The sequence below is a fragment of the Danio aesculapii genome, chromosome 15 (assembly GCF_903798145.1).
Source record: "Danio aesculapii chromosome 15, fDanAes4.1, whole genome shotgun sequence".
Lineage (NCBI taxonomy): Eukaryota > Metazoa > Chordata > Actinopteri > Cypriniformes > Danionidae > Danio > Danio aesculapii.
This window is the reverse complement of record NC_079449.1, coordinates 28,607,530-28,626,312: the sequence shown is the minus strand read 5'-3', so window position 1 is coordinate 28,626,312 and position 18,783 is coordinate 28,607,530. Positions and strand designations below refer to the sequence as shown.

General features: G+C 36.4%; 1 protein-coding gene and 1 non-coding gene across 2 annotated transcripts; both read left to right on the top strand.

Annotated features, from left to right (window-relative positions):
• The first annotated feature begins 32 nt into the window (after positions 1 to 32).
• On the top strand, positions 33 to 104 carry trnap-cgg (transfer RNA proline (anticodon CGG)). Its single transcript has one exon. It is a non-coding gene; the product is annotated as a tRNA-Pro (tRNA).
• A 3,643-nt stretch (positions 105 to 3,747) lies between these two features.
• Positions 3,748 to 12,964, top strand: thap12b (THAP domain containing 12b). The gene is made up of 5 exons (XM_056473469.1): positions 3,748 to 3,966; positions 5,541 to 5,661; positions 5,828 to 5,935; positions 6,112 to 6,148; positions 10,845 to 12,964. Exons 1-5 carry the CDS (start codon positions 3,878 to 3,880, stop codon positions 12,728 to 12,730), a joined length of 2,241 nt encoding a protein of 746 aa, XP_056329444.1. The 5' UTR covers positions 3,748 to 3,877; the 3' UTR covers positions 12,731 to 12,964.
• The last annotated feature ends 5,819 nt before the right edge of the window (positions 12,965 to 18,783 follow it).

The following is an 18,783-nucleotide window of genomic DNA, read 5'->3' as shown; positions in this document are numbered from 1 at the left end:
TTATGACGCGGGAATTACTCTATTTACTGCGCGGCTCGTTGGTCTAGGGGTATGATTCTCGCTTCGGGTGCGAGAGGTCCCGGGTTCAAATCCCGGACGAGCCCAATTATTTTACTTCTAAATATGTTTTCGCATATGTATGAACTCACATGGTTTAAAATGAATGCTACGTTCTCAATTCCGAATGAAATATACGTCGTTTACGCTTAAAATAAACCACTTATCTAAATAAAGAGATCAGACTAGTTTGATTCTTCGTTATGACGTTTTGTTCGGTTCTTTCGAACAATTCATTTCAAAGAGTTGGTCCAGATTTAGTGATTCTTTACGTCACGATGTAGTTACGAAATCACGCGCTCCATCCAAGTAACTCTTTTAAAGCTCATGTTAAATAAAACTTGGTTATTTAGTGGTTATAACTTTTTTAAATGTATAAACTCTTAATTAATAAAAAGTAATGTTAACGTATAACAATGTTCAATTTTCGCTTTACTTGTAAAAACAGCGCTGTACACAAACAATACACATTTAAAAATATAAGTAAAATTAAAGTTACAATCCATGTCCTTACCTATAATCGAGCTTAATAACCTTAAAGTAATAACATTCCATATCCACACAGTAAGCTGCCCACACACAACCCCAAATTCAAACTTCATCTTTGTGAATTAGAGGAATCGATAAAGCACCTGTTTTTTGAATGCACATACACCCAAATGTTTTGGTTGGATGTTGAATATTTTACATTTAAACTTACAAAATTAAAAAAAAATCAATTTCTTGTAAAGATATTTTTGACACAATAATAATAAAACTTAGGAGCACAATTTGTTTATTAGTTTAATGATTATATATGGGAATTACCATATACACAAACAAAAATGGTCCAATGATAAACCTAACAGTTGTTTAAAATTTATCTTAAGTATTACATTGAAACCCTAAAAGACAAGAAAAACAAAAAAGTTATAAGGATGTACGCAATTTTGTAATCATTTTCTTAAGCGAATTTCTTGTAATTTATAAATGCCCTGTAATTATATTTATTTTTGTTTTTAATTCTGTATTGAGGTGAAAACATTTGTAAGCACTGTATTCCTCAATTTTTCTGTATGCTATTGTTCTTCTTATGCAATTAAAAAAGAAATTCAAACTTCAAATTTACCAGGACAATCCGCAACAGACAGTTTCAACAATAAAACGCATTCATATAAAGTCAAATGCTAAAGTAAAACAATAGTGTTTTTTTAATTGTCGTTTTAATTCTCCAATAGTCGAGCACTGTCATATAAATAACATTAATGTCCTTCTAGAAAACACTGGCAGGTAGGTGTTTTAAAGGTACCATTTGAAAATCCTGCATATTTGTAATCAATGTTATCCTTATTAAATCAGCATTATGCTTGATGGTCACTCAACAGTACGATTCTGCATTCCCTACTGTAGATCAAATGTGGCATAATGTGGGGTAAACTCAAACAATCTTACTATAGTATGTTGAGACAGATATGGCTAAGTTACTGTCAAGTCAATTGCTGCCAAACTAAATGTATCAAACAAGCTTGTGCTGAGAATTTATGTAAGGGAACGGGGGTCTGTTATTAAGATGCCCAATCTTTGCTGCCATCTACAGGATTTATAGATCCTACTACACCAGAAGATCATGCGAGGCCAGAAATGTGAAGAATTTTCCCTCAGGGTGTTTGACTGACAGGCGAGGCACGGGTACTTTTATTAGGCCTACATGCTCTACACAACATGTCAGGCCCATAACCATAGACTGTAAATTATGCCCATAACCGGCCTGGCGAAACTTTCTTAAAAAGTGGGCCTTTTGCAGTTTTACGCCTCATTTTCTCTTTAATTATGAGATTTAAATAAATTTTAAGCACTATTTTAGCTGGATTAGCTTGTCGGATGGTCATTATAACCCAAAAGTATTTCCCAGATTTAGAATAGGCCTAAAGAAATATGAAAACATACTTATTTTTTAAAATACAAATTTATTCCATCAAATATCATTAGAAAAAAACTGTTTTATAATAATCAGTATAAAAATATAAATAATCAGTTTTATATTAAAAACAAGTCTATTGTCATTTATTATAATTAATAAACTGGCCAGCACATTCAACTTCCCTCAGTCGAATTTGAATAATAATAATAATAATAATAATAATAATAATAATAATAATAATAATAATAATAATAATAATAAAAATAACGTTTCCCAGTGATGGATTGCAAACTGGCATTTCATTCCGCTGTGGTAACCCCAGATTAAAAAAGGGACTAAGCCGAAAAGAAAATGAATGAATGAATAGAGCTTCACAATTTTTCTAGCCTCTCTGTAAAACAGTACATTTGAAAATTAATGGATAACAGTTTCAAATTATAATTATTTTAATTTGATTGGTTTTAGATGGGTTATTTTCACTATTTGTGATGGCATAGCAGTTAAAATAGGATAATTGAGCTCATGAATGGGACAAATTCTGGACCTTTGTCAGTGAGGGGTGGGTCTTTCGAACCACCAGAACCCCCCTGGCTACGGTGGTTATTTGTAAAATTTACTTCACATTTAGAACTAACAGTGACTGCAGTACAAAGAGTGAATAAAAACACATCTCACCCAGATCTCACCTAATGCAGAAAAAGCCTCCTCTTCCCGGTCTCGTTCCTGGCATATCCAAATACGGCAGAAAGCCACATGTCGCTGGAGTCCACCACGTTTTTATTAGTGGGTTCATTTAAAACATGACAAATATCCATTTTACATCACAGATATCCTGCTAAAGCGGGGGAACTTTGACATTTCCTGTTAACTAAAACAACAAGTTAAGAAATAAATATGAAATATTAATTACGTCATACTTTAAAAAATAAACATGACTTTATACATTGAAACCGTATCTACTACTTTTCTAAAAGTCCAATGCTTGTGTGTAACCTGGAATTCAACCAAGTAAAAGAGCCGTTAAAATGACCCACACGCGTTCTGTCCAAACGGTTCACTATGGAGCCAGATCAGTCTCAAAAATATAGAAGACATCCTGCTGATTTTAAATAAATCAAATTAACATTGGGAATTAAAATAAAAACCAGATTAACAATTTTATTATAAAACACTGTTTGCAGAATATCTGCCAAAATTAAATTATTTATTGTGTCTTGACACGAAAATGCAGTGAAAATGAAATGTTAATTAGGCAACTTCATTTTATTTATCGATTTGACAGGGACGAGGTGTTGTCACAGTGAAAATGAAAATTAAATAATTTAATTTAATTTTTAGTTTATTTAAAATCGGCGGGCATCATGGTGGCGCAGTTAGGTGGATAGGTTAGCGGTTCATTCCGCTGTGGCGACCCCATATTATGAGACTAAGCCGAAAAGAAAATGAATGAATGAATAAAATCGGCAGGAATTACCTTCCATACTAAAATAATAAAATGAAACTCACACATGCACAGCACAACAAAATCCAATCTGTACCTTTGTAAACACAATTCGTGAATTTACAAGTAAAAATCATAAATATTGTCACCAAATAAACTGGATTTGGATATTTATGAATCGCGATTTAAATTTACGAATTGGATTTTGTGAATGTGAATTTTGTTGTGGATCTATGAATTGTATTCTGTAAATGTTTATTTTTGAGACTGATCTGGCTCCATAATTCACTGAAAAGATCCGAGTCAAAAGAGCGATTCGGATGGCTGATGCATTGTGGGATCTAAGCGACTTGCATTGTGGGTAGACACGCTAACAATGCTAGTGCCTCTTACTTACGCGCCTAGTTCATTTTTTCAACGTTGAAATGATTCATTTAGTGTCACAATAACTTAAAGAAACTTAGTTTTCATCAGACACAATGCCAAATTTTTGTGCCGCTCCGAACTGTACCAGGAAAAGTACCCAATCCGATTTAGCTTTCTTTAGGTTTCCACGGGATCCAGAGAGGTATGACTGTTTTTACAGCTTCAAAACACTGTTACTGGCGTTCAGGAGTATCATTATATCAAATTAATTATTCACGAGGACTTATTCATGGCTTTAATGTTTATTATTTATTTTCATAGATGCTGGTCGAGCTAATGTTTACCCAATTGTTTATTAAACATGATTGTGCATGATCGTATTTGTTATATATACTGTAGTGCTTGGTTGCATGTAGTAAAATAACGTAAAATGCTATATTATTTATAGTAGCCATACTATACTACGGTTGTTATTGCAATACTAAAGCTATAATAATCAAATTGACACAACTATATTGTACCACGATTCACCACAGATCACTGTAGTAAAAACTATACAGTCTTTATTACAGTTTATGATGAGTTCACTATAGTTAATAACATGATATGCTGTAGCATTGATTAACAACGATTTTAAATACTGTAATATATAAATAGACTTTGAAACACTAGTATTTACTATAAGCAGTTGGGAAACAAGAGTACTGAAAAATTATACTCAAGTAAAAGTACTATTACTTGCCCAAAAATATAGTGAAAGTAGAGTAAAAGTATCTGTTGTAAATATTACTCAAAGTATGAGTAAAAAGTAGACCTTTTAAAAGTATTCAAGAGTAGTGAGTATTATGCTGTGTAAAGTTACATTCTGTAGTGCATTAGTGTTATCAGTGATTTAGTCCTATATTCCTATTTGCTTACTCGTATGTTTGTTCCTTCATTCCTTCCAACCTTCCTTCCATTGTTTGTTATGTTCTTGTATTGAGTCACTGAATCACATGGGGGCGCTAGGAGTTACTCTGGGGTCCACTGCAGTTTGTTTGTTCTGTCCTTCATTCATTCGTTTGTTTGCTTTTTTTCATTCATTTATTAGTTCCTTCCTTCGTTCCTCCCCTCATTCGTTTGCTCGTTCATTCGTTTGTTTTTCATTTATTTGCTCCTTCCCTCGTTCCTCCCTTCATATTTTTGTTTGTTCACATTTTTGTTCATTCTTATCTTAATTAATTCATATTTTCTTTCCTTCATATGTTCGTCCATTCATATTTTTGTTTGTTCGCTCACATTTTCGTTTGTTCGCTTGTATTTTTGTTTGTTCGCTCGTATTTTAGTTTCTTTCTTTCTTTCTTTCTTTCATTTGGCCTTTCCTTCCATTCTTCATTCGTTCCATTTAGGGATTGTTTAAGGGTGTTTGGTGATTTCAGTCATCATACAGTCGACATCCTTAATTTTCTCATCATTGACATGCAGTCTATAAACTCTTGGTCATTGCGGCAAAATAAAAGTACACAATTCCTGTGAAAAACTACTCAATTACAGTGGTTTGGAGTATTAGTAATTTGTTACTTTACACCAATGACAATATGTTACTATAGTAAATGTTGACCAAATATTTCAGTAATTGACTTGAAAGTGTAAACGCTTTTTCAAATTAATCTGTTAAATGTACAGTAGCATTTGTAATTCATTTTTAAAATGTTTTATTCCCTAATCCTGCGAATAAGTGTTACAAGAGAGTCATTGTTTATTTCATAAACCTTTGTGCTTTGTTTTACTTCACAGATGTAGGTTGTGGGTGGAGAACTGTCGGCGTGCAGATCTGGAGGAAAAAACTCCTGATCAACTGAACAAGCACTACCGACTGTGTGCGAAACACTTTGAACCAGCCATGATATGCAAAACTGTAATGCAAAACACTTCATAATTGTAGTTTTTCTTTAAGATATTTCATAATAAAGTAGGAATTAGAATATTTTTAATCATATTTTCTTATTATCTGAGTCTTTGATTTGTTGTTTCAAATCCACACGGATCAGTCAGTTGAATGTTTTTGTTACTATGTTTTTCAGAGTCCGTACAGGACGGTACTAAGAGACACTGCTATACCCACAATTTTTGATTTAACCAGTCATCTAGGCAACCCCCACAGCAGACATCGCAAACGCATCAAAGTTCTGGTAGGAGAAGCTTCTCTTTCATGTGCTTTGTAAGAAATATTCCTATTTTATTTTTGAGGTGTCAAATTAAAAATCTGCCCAGTGTTTCTCATGTTTCTTATATAATTGTAGTTATTAAATAATAGCACAGGAAACATCTGATATTAAGTGATGCTTTCTATTGCTGCTTTCCTCAGACAGATGAAGAGGTTCAGAAAATCAAGGAAAGGCGATGTAAGTAAACTATATTTGATTTTGAACTAATAACACTTAAAATTCACGCTGCAGGCCATGAATCATGAACATTCATATTAATATGGATCACACATAGGGTTGTACGAGACTGGAATTCAGTACCAATCGATGAGGGAATTTTAAAAACCTCCATTTCACGCATTTGAGCATTGTTGAGCACGTTCTTAAACTCTGCTGATTTGCCCTTGGGTTCACATGCTCAACAGAAATGACTGTGATTGGCCGTAAAGGTCATCAGTTCACCGAGCTCACCACTGTTTACTGAGTGTAACCACAGATACAGGGACACTGGAGTGTTTTAAAAGCCGTGGTTCATCAGTGGATCATTCGTGTGTCAGCTTCTAGACAAACCAGCTGATCAACGTAACTTTGAAACACTCCAGTGTCCCTGTACCAGTGGTTACACTCGGTAAACAGCGGTGAGTTCGATGAAATGATGACCTTCACAGCCAATCACAGTCATTTCTGTTGAGCAATGGCAAATCAGCTGTGTTTAAGAAAGTTCTCAACAGCACTAAAATGTTAGCAGAAATCGTCGTTTTTAAAAATTCAGTATCGATTGGTACCTAATTCCAGTATTGTGACAACCCTAATCACACATAAGACTCACTTGCTCCTGATTCATATAAAATAAACTCAATTTGTGCCATCTTGATTTTAGTAAAAGTGGTCTCAGGGAACTGTAATGTTCACACTACTGTAATGCTGCAGTGCTTGTCTTGTTGCCGGGCTGATTACTGTGTGTATAAGTTTGTTTGGATCAACAATGGGTTCCTGATCACCCAGATTACACCTTGGTTACACCTGTTATTAAAAGAACAATCCACTTATTGAGTTTTAGCATTTTAAAAATTTGTTTAGCCGATCTCAGAGTCTGGTGGGAGCACTTTTAGCTTAGCTTAGCAAAGGTCACTGAATCGATTTAAACCATCAGGGAAAATGACAAAAATTACCAAAGAGTTAAGATAATCTTTCTAGTTAAAGCTTGACACTTCTGTAGAGACACTGTGTACTGAGACTTAAAATGAAAAGTTTTCATTTTCTAGGCTGATATAAACTATACTCTCATTTCAGCATAATAAAGATTTTCAGGCGCTGTGTAATGTCTTGTGTTATTACCAATGACTTGTGTTATTACCATCAAGCCTCCTCCCTATCTTACCTTGGTATACGGTATTAATATTATATAAGGCTCAGACAGCGTCACCAAACTGTTGGCTTGTGTCTAAACCATTCAGAAACTGAATACTGTATATGCTACCATAGGTTTGCGGTCACCCGTTTGTCTTGTTCATATTAGAGAACTGCGCTGGATCCTCTCTCTCTCTCATTCACACACACACACACACACACACACAGACACTGACCGCTCCCACGCTTTATTTGGAAATGTATTGCTGAATGCAGACCTCTAGTTTGTATTTACCCATCTCCCTTCTCGTTCGGTCAAAACCCGAAATACTGCCAGATTGTGTTCTTTTTCGAGACAAGGTCACTTGGTGCGCGACTCGCCATCTTACCTCACCTCCCTCCCTCCCTCTCTCTCTCCTTCTCTCCCTCTCTCTCTCTCTCTCTCTCTCTCTCTCTCTCTCCTCTCCACACTGTTCCTTGATGACAATCACGCATATGCATTTTTAGGCATTAAAAAAATAATATTTATTACTTGTCTCCTTTATAAGTGCATTGTTTTTTATGACGGCATAACGGTATTGAAACTGATACCGTTGCTATTTTTAGATCCTGCAGTATACCATATTACCTTATTACGGCCCAAGCCTAATGGACAATGTGACAGTGCAAAACGATTCATGACGGGGACTGTCACAAAAAAACTGCTGAAATTAGAGCCTGGGCATTCTCAGAAGGACTGCCTGATGGAGCCAGAGGCGGAGCTGCGAAATCAAACTTCCAACCAAACGATTGTACGCCAAATCAACCACACCTCCCGAACTTCTCATTAGACCGCCCGTATTTGCACTGTAACAAAGGCTCGCAAATATATAAGCACTTACATTTACAAACACATAATAATATATGATTTATTAAAAAGGTGTGATATAAACTGTTTTTTATTTAACTATAAATTTTATAAAAACACAAGGCTATATGTTAGACTGCAAAATAAACAATCTTTCATACAAGCCTAAGTTAATGAGCCCAAAAAATATATTTTTAATAATAGATTGTTGGTATTTGTTATCTTCATAGGGGTAGAAATAACACTTGTAAAATATTAACAATAACTTATAAACAAAACATACATTTTTAGAAAGGCTTTTATTTTTAATTAGCAATCAACAGGACCCAAAATATACACACCATGGAGAGCTATTTCCCATGCGGGAAATATTGTGCATTTAAAAGATAAACACACCAAGATTTCTAAATATCAAAAGGATATTTACAAATCCCATCCCTGCACTATATAATGTAATCCTTATCAATTTGTACAATAAACTTCGCATTATTAATACATCAACTGATGTCTATCAGCTGCTGAACATCACATCTATATTGTTTATCATTTTTTGCCTCCGTTTTCATTTGGTTTATTCCATGCCTGGATTATTTCTGGCTAAAGAGGAATTTACATTTTAATGTTTAATAGGTGTTTTAAAATAAAAAGCCAATGGTAAATGATGTTTATAAATAATATATAACATTTACAGGTCTATTTATGAAAATAAGATTCTGTTTCTAAAATTAACATTTTATAACGGCAAATTCAGTAGATTAACTCAAAAACGTTCTGAAACTCAAAATGTCAGAGACGTCCTGTAAATCAAGTTCAAATAACATTATAGGAGATCAATCTGGACATAGTCTAACATTAGTTTTGTCTTCCAAATTATTATCTCAGACCCATAAAGAGAATTACTGCTAGATAACGATCACCTGTATTTTGTTCATCATGGCGTGTATCAGCAAACTTATAACGTAAACAGTGATACGTCAGATCCTGTAGGTCAGAAAATATAGTTTACTGCTGAACAACTCGTATTATCATGGTAAAATAACACAAAAATCAAACATTGATAATTCAGTCTTCTCCTGAAACTCTGACAGTCTGCTTAGAGTAGCTGTCAATCATGATGACACGCCCCGTTTTTATAGCATTAAGTTACTGGCTAAAAACATTCTCTTTACAAAAATGAAGATCTGAACCTATATCAGCTTGATAACCGGTGCCTTAATAGACAAGTCATCGTTCAGGACATTTTATTGCAAGTGTAATTACTTTTTTATTTGGGCTCAAGTCTCGTTCATTAACACAGAGGAGGTGGGGTTTAGGACTTGTACTGCAGCACCCCCCACTCAAAAGCAGGCGTGTGGCACACTTGGATATTACACAGTGTAACTACAGAAGAGTCAAGCTTTAAATAGGAAAATTCTTTGGTCATTTTTGAGCGAGATGCGAGTGGCCTAATACGATTCAATGATTTAGGCCAAGCTAAGCTAAAAGTTCTCCTGCCAGATGCAGAGATCAACTGAATGGATTCAAAAATAGTAGAACTCAATTGTTGTTTGTTTTACTTCAGAGCAAATGTAAAATGAGCTGTTACAAAAAAAAGTGAAGTGTTCATTTAATGCCTGGTGTAAAGCAAGGCCTTTTTGAGAATGTTATAATGACCAGTGGTAGGGATGAATTAGTATTGAAATTTTGACAGAAACTAGTCTTTATAATCAGAAGCTGAAAATAACGTATAGGCCAGGGGTGGCGAACCTGTTTGGCATGATGAGCCAAAAAAAAAACTTTATCACTGCAAAGAGCCACACAACAGATGCGCAAAACATACGTCTCTGAATGCTTAGTAAATTTTCGGAAAAGCTGAGTTTGCTTTTCTGCCTGACCTTTCAGTGTCTTTACCTTGTGCTTGCGAAGTTCACTGCCTTCGGGAAATTCCCGGGCTACGGCAGAATGGAGAGAGGTGAAATGGCGCTCGAGATTTGAAGCCTTAAAATGTGACAACGAAGTCTGGCATATCAAGCAGAATGGCTTTCCATTTCTTTCAACAAAAAATATAAATCCTCCCATTCAGATAAAAATGTTCTGCGCTCATCTTCGTATTTACGCTTAGCTGTACGCTTTCCTGACTCTGCCATGACGATTGATACTAACGAACTGCACGTCACTCGTGTTGCACCCCAATCACACGGGGCTTCAGTGTCAACCCTTGACTGAAGGCGTGTCTGAAGTTAGAGCTGAAACGATCGTCATAGAAGCATCAGAAAATGAAATTCAGTCAGCAATAGGCCACTGTCTAGCAGGTGTATTTGCATACAGCGATCTGATTGGCTGAAGGGTCCGTTGGCGCTTGAAAAGTTGAGCTACTCCCAGCTTCTGCAGCGAGCAACGCTGAAGCCCCGTGTGAATGGGGCATTAGTCAATTGGTTAATGTATGTTAAATCACACGAGAGGTTGAGCCGCACAAGAGCAGTAAAAGAGCCGCAAGCGGCTCGCGAGCCGCGGGTTCGCCACCCCTGGTATAGGCTGATTAAATCCAGATCTTGAAACACATTTTCTGAGCCTGATTGTGTTTACAAAATGCAGAGAAATCATTACCAGTAACATTAAAAATAAACATTTATTTAGTGAAATCACCACCAGTCAACTGGGTAACTGTACCATCTGATTTAAAATGTGTTAATTAAAGCTTTGTCTCCATCTCTATAGTGGAGTCTTCAATTGAACAACTCTCGAAAAAAGACAGTGATGCTCAGGATGACAGCGAGACCACCGATGATGTACCTCGGCTCACGCCTGAGCAGAAAGACCTAAGAGAGTTCTTAAAGTCTTCATTTGAAGTCATGATTTTGATAGGAAGGCAAAGCTTTCCATTCAGCAGCAATGCAAGAGAAGATGAAATGCGCTCTAAGGAGGAATGGCTCTTTAATTCAGGTAACTTTCAAGCATTGCTTGAGAACCGCATCAATGCAGGCGATGAGTTTCTGGGGAGGAGATTTGAGTCAGCAGCCGTTAATGAGGAATATTGTCCAGCCGTCCAGCAGAGGCAGCTTCTGGAGGTCTGTGAGAGATGCGTCCGTGAAGAGATCCTTCAGCAAGTCCGAGAATGCCGCTTTTTTTCCGTTGTCACCGGTGAGTTGGTGGACTTCCCAGACGGAGAGCATCTACCCATATTCCTGCGCTTCGTAGACCAAGACAACACTCTCCGGGAAGAGTTCATCGAGTTCCTCTCATTCGAAGGAGAGGAGGTCACTGTTGCTGAGAGATTGGAGTCTCAGTTGACGAAGGGTTGGGGCTTGAGTATGGAGCACTGCCGAGGACAAGCGTACGCAGGGTCTGGTATACTTGGCACCAAGATGAAGGTCATCACTGCCCAGCTGAAAGAAAAATATCCCATGGCGGTGATCACACCTACTTCCACCTGTGCTCTTAATGTTCATCTTGCTAACGGGATGTCGTTGACCGGAGTGCAAGTCGTGATGTCAGTTTTAAAAAAGTCAAATGCCTTTTTCAGAGCCTCCCCATTGCTACAGACCGAACTTGACAATGCCATCTCCATTCTCTGCCAGGGAAACCTGGAAAAAGAAAGCATCCTCAAAGAGGGCTCTCGATCAACCTGGACAGATCTTCATAACTTGTTTGAGATGGCTGTCGATTTGTTGGAGCCACTTCTACTGTGTATGGACAGCATACATGATAATGAGGATCTAAAATGGAGCGACCAAGTCACCAGTGACGCTTACGCCATTTCTGAGGCCTTGGCGGACTTTGAGTTCATTGTGACGTTGGTTATTTTAAAGAATGCATTGTCTTTTACTAGAGCGTTTGGGAAGAACTTGCAAGGAGAAACCATTGATGTATTTTTCGCCGCCAACAGTTTAACAGCAGTCCTGCATTCGCTGCACGAGGTGTCGGACAATCTGGAGGTATACCATGAATTCTGGTTCGAAGAGGCTGTTAATATGGCGACTGCAATGGAGGTCCCGGTGAAAGTGCCGAGGTTGTTTCTTCGGAAGCAACAAACGGTGGACACTATAGAAATACAGGCAGAGTCGTTCTTTAAAGAGTACCTCACACTGCCGGTTATGGAGTACATCACGCAGGAGGTCAAGGACATCTTCTCTGAAAATCATCTCAAAGCGCTCAAGTGCCTGTCTCTCGTTCCTGCAGTCATGGGCCAAATGAGGTTCAATACCTCTGAGGAGAGCCACGCAGACATTTACAGGACCGATCTACCCCATCCCGACACGCTGCCTGCTGAACTGCATTGTTGGAGGATAAAATGGAAACACAGAGGCAAGGAAGTTAGCTTGCCATCCACCATTTACGAAACTCTTCAGCACTCTGATGTGAAGTTCTTCCCCAATGTTAATGCCTTTTTGAAAATATTAGCCACATTACCTGTGCTGAAGATTGATGGGAGTCATGGTGAAACTGCTCAAAGACGCTTACAAGCTTACCTTACAGACACTGCGGTCAGCCGGCGGTGTAAAAATCTGGCGGTGCTAAATATCAATTACCATATAAAGACAGATCTTGAAGAAATGGTCCAGTGTTATTTAAAACGTTACCCAGAGGAAAGCGAGAGTGATTAACAGCTAAGAGATATAGGCTTCCCGAGTGCTGAAAACCTTTGAACTGGAAATGTAATATGTATTGGAATTGTTTTATAAGTATTTTGTTGTTTTTCATCCCAACACCCTCTCCTCCAAAAAATAAAATACTATTTTTACATTTATTAGGACCTAAAAAAAATGATTTACCATGTAAGTGGTCTAATAAATGACAAATTTGACTTGAAGAATCAACTATTAAAGACAAATTTACGAGTTTGTGTTTGTATAAACTGCTCTATAATAAAATGAAAGCACTTTTGATGCTTCAAAAGAAGGATTCTAGAAGGTCTTCTACACTGTAAAAATTCTGTTATTTTATGTTTTTTTTTCGGCAGCTGGGGTACCTGAAAAAAAAAACTAACAGTAAGATGGGCGTGGTTAAATGCTGTGGCTGAATCTGTCATTGGCTGAATATTACCATAATGTTTTTAGTTTTTCTGTGGATTAACTTGCATGGATTAATTGTTCGCCTAAAAATAACAATGTCCACTAGCAAATTAAACATTGTAAATTTGGATTTCACGCAGACTTTAACAGAAGACAGTAATTCAGTAGTCTTACTTGGTTCCCTCATATAAATCAGCAGTGACAGCAAAAGACTGTACTCCAAACCCATCTATCGTAAACACTGCTTTTCATTAAAAAACCGTGTTTAATATTTGAAATTTTATAATGTATTTAGTAAACATACAAAATTTTAAATTAGAAATGATGTAAAGCATTATGGGTGTCATGGTGGCGCAGTGGGAAGCACGATATCGCCTCACAGCTAGAAGGTCACTGGTTCAAGTCACGTGGCATTTCTGTGTGGAGTTTGCATGTTCTCCCCGTGTTGCCGTGGGTTTCCTCCAGGTGCTCCTGTTTCCCCCACAGTCCAAAGATATCTGCCATAGGGGAAATGGGTAAGCAAAATTGTTCGTGTACATCTGTGAATGAGTGTGTATGGATGTTTCCCAGTGATGGGTTGCAGCTGGAAGGGCATCCGCTGTGTAAAACCAAACGGCAACCTCCCGCTCTCTCTCGGGAAGCCAATAAGAAAGTAACTAAAATTGCAATTCATCGACTCACCTTTGGGGGCTGGCTCCAGGAAATCTAGATGTTTTCTGACTGCAATGGTAAATTGGCCAATTTTACAGTTGATAAAAACGTTTACAGCCTGGTACAAAAGATAGCTTTGGCGCATATAGCTAATATTACCCTTCATGACAACTGTGAGTAGGGTTGGGGGGGTAGGGGTTATAACTCATCCGTTTTGTTTATATTAAGTCTGCATAATTAAGGGTGGAGCCACTTGAGTCACAGCTAAGTCTCGCTGCTCACTGTCTCGTCACCTCAACTGATTCCGGCTGGTTAGCAGCTGAACTCATATCGATCATATTTTTGTTTTGTTTTATGTGGCTTTACACAGTCAACTGCCTTTTGGAATTATTTCCTACAATTATCAGATAATATGGCATGCTGTTTGCACCTACTTGTGCTCACAAACCGTTCAAGTTGCCTCCATTTCAGGTGAGTGAAATTATATACGTATATACCATCTCTATAAATGTATTTGTTTTACTTAAGATAATTTATCATTTATAATGTTCTTTAGACCTGTAAAGCACTCCAGAATCTGACAGACTGATTAGCTGTAGGTCATATAAAACATTGTCCTACAGTGTTATGCCTGGATTTCTTCAATATCCTTGCATTTACTAACACAGACTATATTTAAAGTGTTTGGAAGTAATTTGCGGTTTCCTCCTGTAAAGCATCATAACAACAATGTTTAGTGGCTCAATGTATTACTACGGTGTTTTTAAAAGACTTAATACTTTTGCATACGACCAAGCACATGTGGTCAGAACACAAACGAGTCTCAGGTAATAAAGTATTAAGTGTTTATCCCAAAGAAAAGCCCATCTAAGCAAAATGTTATCAGGCGTTTGTAGCTCCGCTCACACTCTACTTCTTTTCTCTTGTTTGGTCACCTCTGGTGGGTGCGATAATGCGCGAACAAAATTGCAACGATTGGCAACGAATACTTGTATAATGCATATGATTTGGATATAACACCTCTCCGATCCAGTTCTATAAATCCGAGTGCTTCATAATACACACAATTATTAATGATTCCTACTTGTCTTTCTCGTGATGAAAAGTAAGCAAAATCTGATATGTAGTGGGGGGAAAAAGAAGTATGTGATAATCAGACGCTGGATTCAAACCGGGTTCATGATCAATCACGTCAAAACATGTTGCCATGCGTTTTAGGAGCTGCGCCATTCATGCGGCTGTTGATTGCACTCTCTAGTTATGATGTCTCTGTCAATAAAACGGTGATGGGCGCGAAAATCTGCATCCCAACCCGCCCCTGGCTCTTTAGAAACCTATGGGCAGTGGTGTAAAGTAACGAATTACAAATACTCAAATGACTGTAATCGAGTAGTTTTTCTCGAGAATTTTAATTTATAAAGTAGTTACAAATCTGTACTTTTACTTTACCTTGAGTACTATTAGTGCAGTATCGGTACTTTTACTCCACTACTTTCTTTCAATCTGCTGTTACAACCTAATTTTTTCTTGTCTATGGGGATTATAAAAATCAGTCCTGTGATTTCTGTCCAATCACATCGCACACAGAAATCGCATCATAATGAACTACCTCAAGACATGGGCGATTTATAACTGCAACAAACTGTTTGGAGGCATTAAACGTGTCAAAAAAAGATTTCCAAAATCTTTACACACATTGACCCAGAGACTGTTTAGATGCATGTCACTGATGAGATGATGAATGTTTACTGTATGATGACCAAAATGGCCCCGCAACCATGTTGCCAACGTCGTGGGGACGTAGCATTTTGTTTGGAAATGAAAATCGAGTTTACATCAGAACTCAATGTCAACGTCCAACGTTGAACCTAAAATCAACCAAATGCCAACATCTAATGATGTTACAGCTTGACGTTGTGTGGACGTTACCACTATGGCATCTATCAGATGTTGGATTTTAATTTTGGTTGATACCAGACGAATAAGTGCCTGTATTTGACATCAATATGACGTTGGTTTAAGATGTTGGCTCAACGTTTGATTTTGGTCACTTTCCAACCTAACATAAAATCAACCAAAAATCAACGTCATCAAACTAACATTGTCCTTAGACGCTGACTATTGAATTTTGGTCACCTGACATCACAACCTAAATCTAACATAATATTAACGTCGTATGACACTGTGTGACTGCTGGGCAATAACTAAAGGCATTTCAGAATGTTACGTTTACTCGCATAAATTACATGTAAATGCATCAGCTTTTCACAGCGTCATACTCGCTACTCTTGAGTACTTTTGAAAGGGCTACTTTTTACTCCTACTTTGAGTAATATTTACAACAGATACTTTTACATTACTCGCACTACATTTTTAGGCAATTAATGGTACTTTAACTTAAGTATGACTTTTCAGTACTGTTTCCACCACTGCCTATGGGTGACATCACGGACACTACGTCCATATCTTTTACAGTTTATGTGTAAAACATATGCTGGGTAAGTTGGCAGTTCATTCCGCTGTGGCGACCCCAAATTAATAAAGGGACTAAGCCGAAAACAAAATCAATGAATGTAAAGCATTATAGTGCATGAATAATGTCAGTTAGTCTTTGTATTTTGCTCTTTGCAGTCGTTTCCACTCTGCTCCTCAAGGGAGCAGCATTTGTAAGTATTCGTTTCTCTTAAAGGAACACTCCACTCCACAAAATAGGCTCATTTTACTAGCCCCGTAATGTTAAACAGTTTAATTGAACCATTTTTAATGTATTCATGGAGAAGCACTTTTAGCTTAGCTTAGCATACATTATTGAAATGGATTAGACCATTAGCATCTTGCTCATAATTCAAAAAAAGAGTGTAGATAATTTTTCAAAATATCCATTATAGAATCTACGACAGCAAAGTTCTTTGTTTATTTAATTCTGCTGACACAATAAAAAACACACAGGGAGACTCAATTTGTATCTATGATCATGTGAATTAAAGCAGGTAAAACATTGTCTTATCATCCCACTGATTTCAGGGAAATGCAAAACAGTGGAAATTTGTGTATGCTGAACAGCCATGTGCATGCTACATCCTCTCATCCAAATACTCCATTAGAGGCATCTAAGGTTTCTGATGTCAGGATTTTATTAACTTCTGTCACGTTTAATTTTGCTTTTGAAATTTCTGCCTGATATTTTAATTGGGGTGAGGCATTGCTTTCCATGCAACATTCAGTAGGAGGCAGATCACAGTGGCATCAGTGGATTGATCTGACCATGCCGGAAAGCCCCACCCTATGAGTTACACAATATAACACACACATGCACAGCACATACTGCTTTAATCACACACACCACTAGATGGTCTGTTGGACACATGCAGGATGCAATACAACAAAAGACAGTGGGTGCAGCTTCTTTCATTGATTTATGCAGGGTGGGTCCATGTTCACTCAACTACTATACATGCATTCACACGTGTGACATTTTAGCTTTTATAAAATATCTTACAAACACTTTACAAATCAAATTAAGAAGAGTCCATTTGGATGAACTAATTAAACATATTCGTTTAAAAGCTGTAATAAAAATGTGTTTTATGTTTTACTATTATTAAAAACCACACAGCCTAAAATAATGACTGCAGAGGAAATGCTGGAAAGTTATTGAATGCAAAAACAGTTCAGGTCAATAATCATTTGATGACATTAAAAGATTTTAAGGATCAAAACAATTAGTAGATATATTAATTAATTAATTAATAATTCATAAATAATTTAATGTTAATGAAGAGACTGCATGAGACTGTTTCTCAAATGTGAAGATCTAATAACAGTTTTCAGGAGATGACAATTGGTCATAATGATGATCTTTATTGTTGTGATCCTAATATGTCTGTGTGAGATCATTATTATGTTAATATTTACAGGTCATGTTGCTCCATTTTAGCAAATTTATCAGTCATATCTGCCACTCAGTGATGATGAAACATTATTTTATCCACATTTAGATGTTTTATCTTTAAAACGTATTTTACAGTGCTCAGCATAATTGAGGACACCCCATTTTGAAAATGAATATTTTTATCCATTCCTCAGTGAATATAGGCGATGTACTTTAGTGCAATTAAACAAAACAGATTTATTAATCAGATATATTTATTAAAATAATATTTTAGTCACCAAACATATTTAGAAATATTAAGAAAATACAATTAAATTCAAGCAAATTATTGCAAAAAAAATTACAACATATATTCAACAACATTTTTCAATGTCTTTTGCTTCTCTTGATTTTTCCTATTTTATTTTACATTTGTATTTAATATTTTTCTATAACATATAAATTAGGCTGTACTAGTTTTGGACTGTTATCGTAAGTTATTTTGTTAGATAAGCTCCAGATTTGGCTTCAGTACTAACTAATCTAATGTATATGCACAAATATAATATTGTATAGACCATTTTGAGGAATGTAAACAATAACAGTGGTCCTAATTTATTTCCTGTTTTACATTTTTAATTTCCATAGCTTCCAAAAAGGTCCACAATCTGATAAATAATGTTATGATAGCTGTTTTAACGTAAAAATATGATTGAATTGCCTCTTGTTACAGTTATAAAATAGTATGATAAGAAGCAGGAAATGATCATGGGCCATGATGGGCAAAAGGCATGACCACTTTTAATTATAGCTTCCTAATAAAAATATGAATTTAATAGATATATTTGTGAGGGGTGTACTTATATATGCTGTGCACTGTATTTAAAACACGTCCTCCATTTAATGTGCTTTCAAATTTTCTAATATGTATGAGTAGCCTATATTATGGGGAAAGTATTGTACACAAGATCAGCCAATATTAATAATACATCACTAATATTGATCAAATGTTGATCAAATATACCAGTTGTATAGCATTGTGTTTTTAAAGTTCACCAATTAAAGGTTTCATTAAAATCAACAAGTTCCAGAACCCAGTAGCATGTGTAGGCAGAGATGGAGG

What these genes read in the sequence shown, in the direction of transcription:
- thap12b (XM_056473469.1), top strand. Translation starts at nt 3,878, where the DNA reads ATGCCAAATTTTTGTGCCGCTCCGAACTGTACCAGGAAAAGTACCCAA. An exon ending in TTTCCACGGGATCCAGAGAG is followed by an intron (nt 3,967 to 5,540) that starts GTATGACTGTTT and finishes TTTACTTCACAG; the next exon opens with ATGTAGGTTGTGGGTGGAGA. An exon ending in GAAAATCAAGGAAAGGCGAT is followed by an intron (nt 6,149 to 10,844) that starts GTAAGTAAACTA and finishes CCATCTCTATAG; the next exon opens with TGGAGTCTTCAATTGAACAA.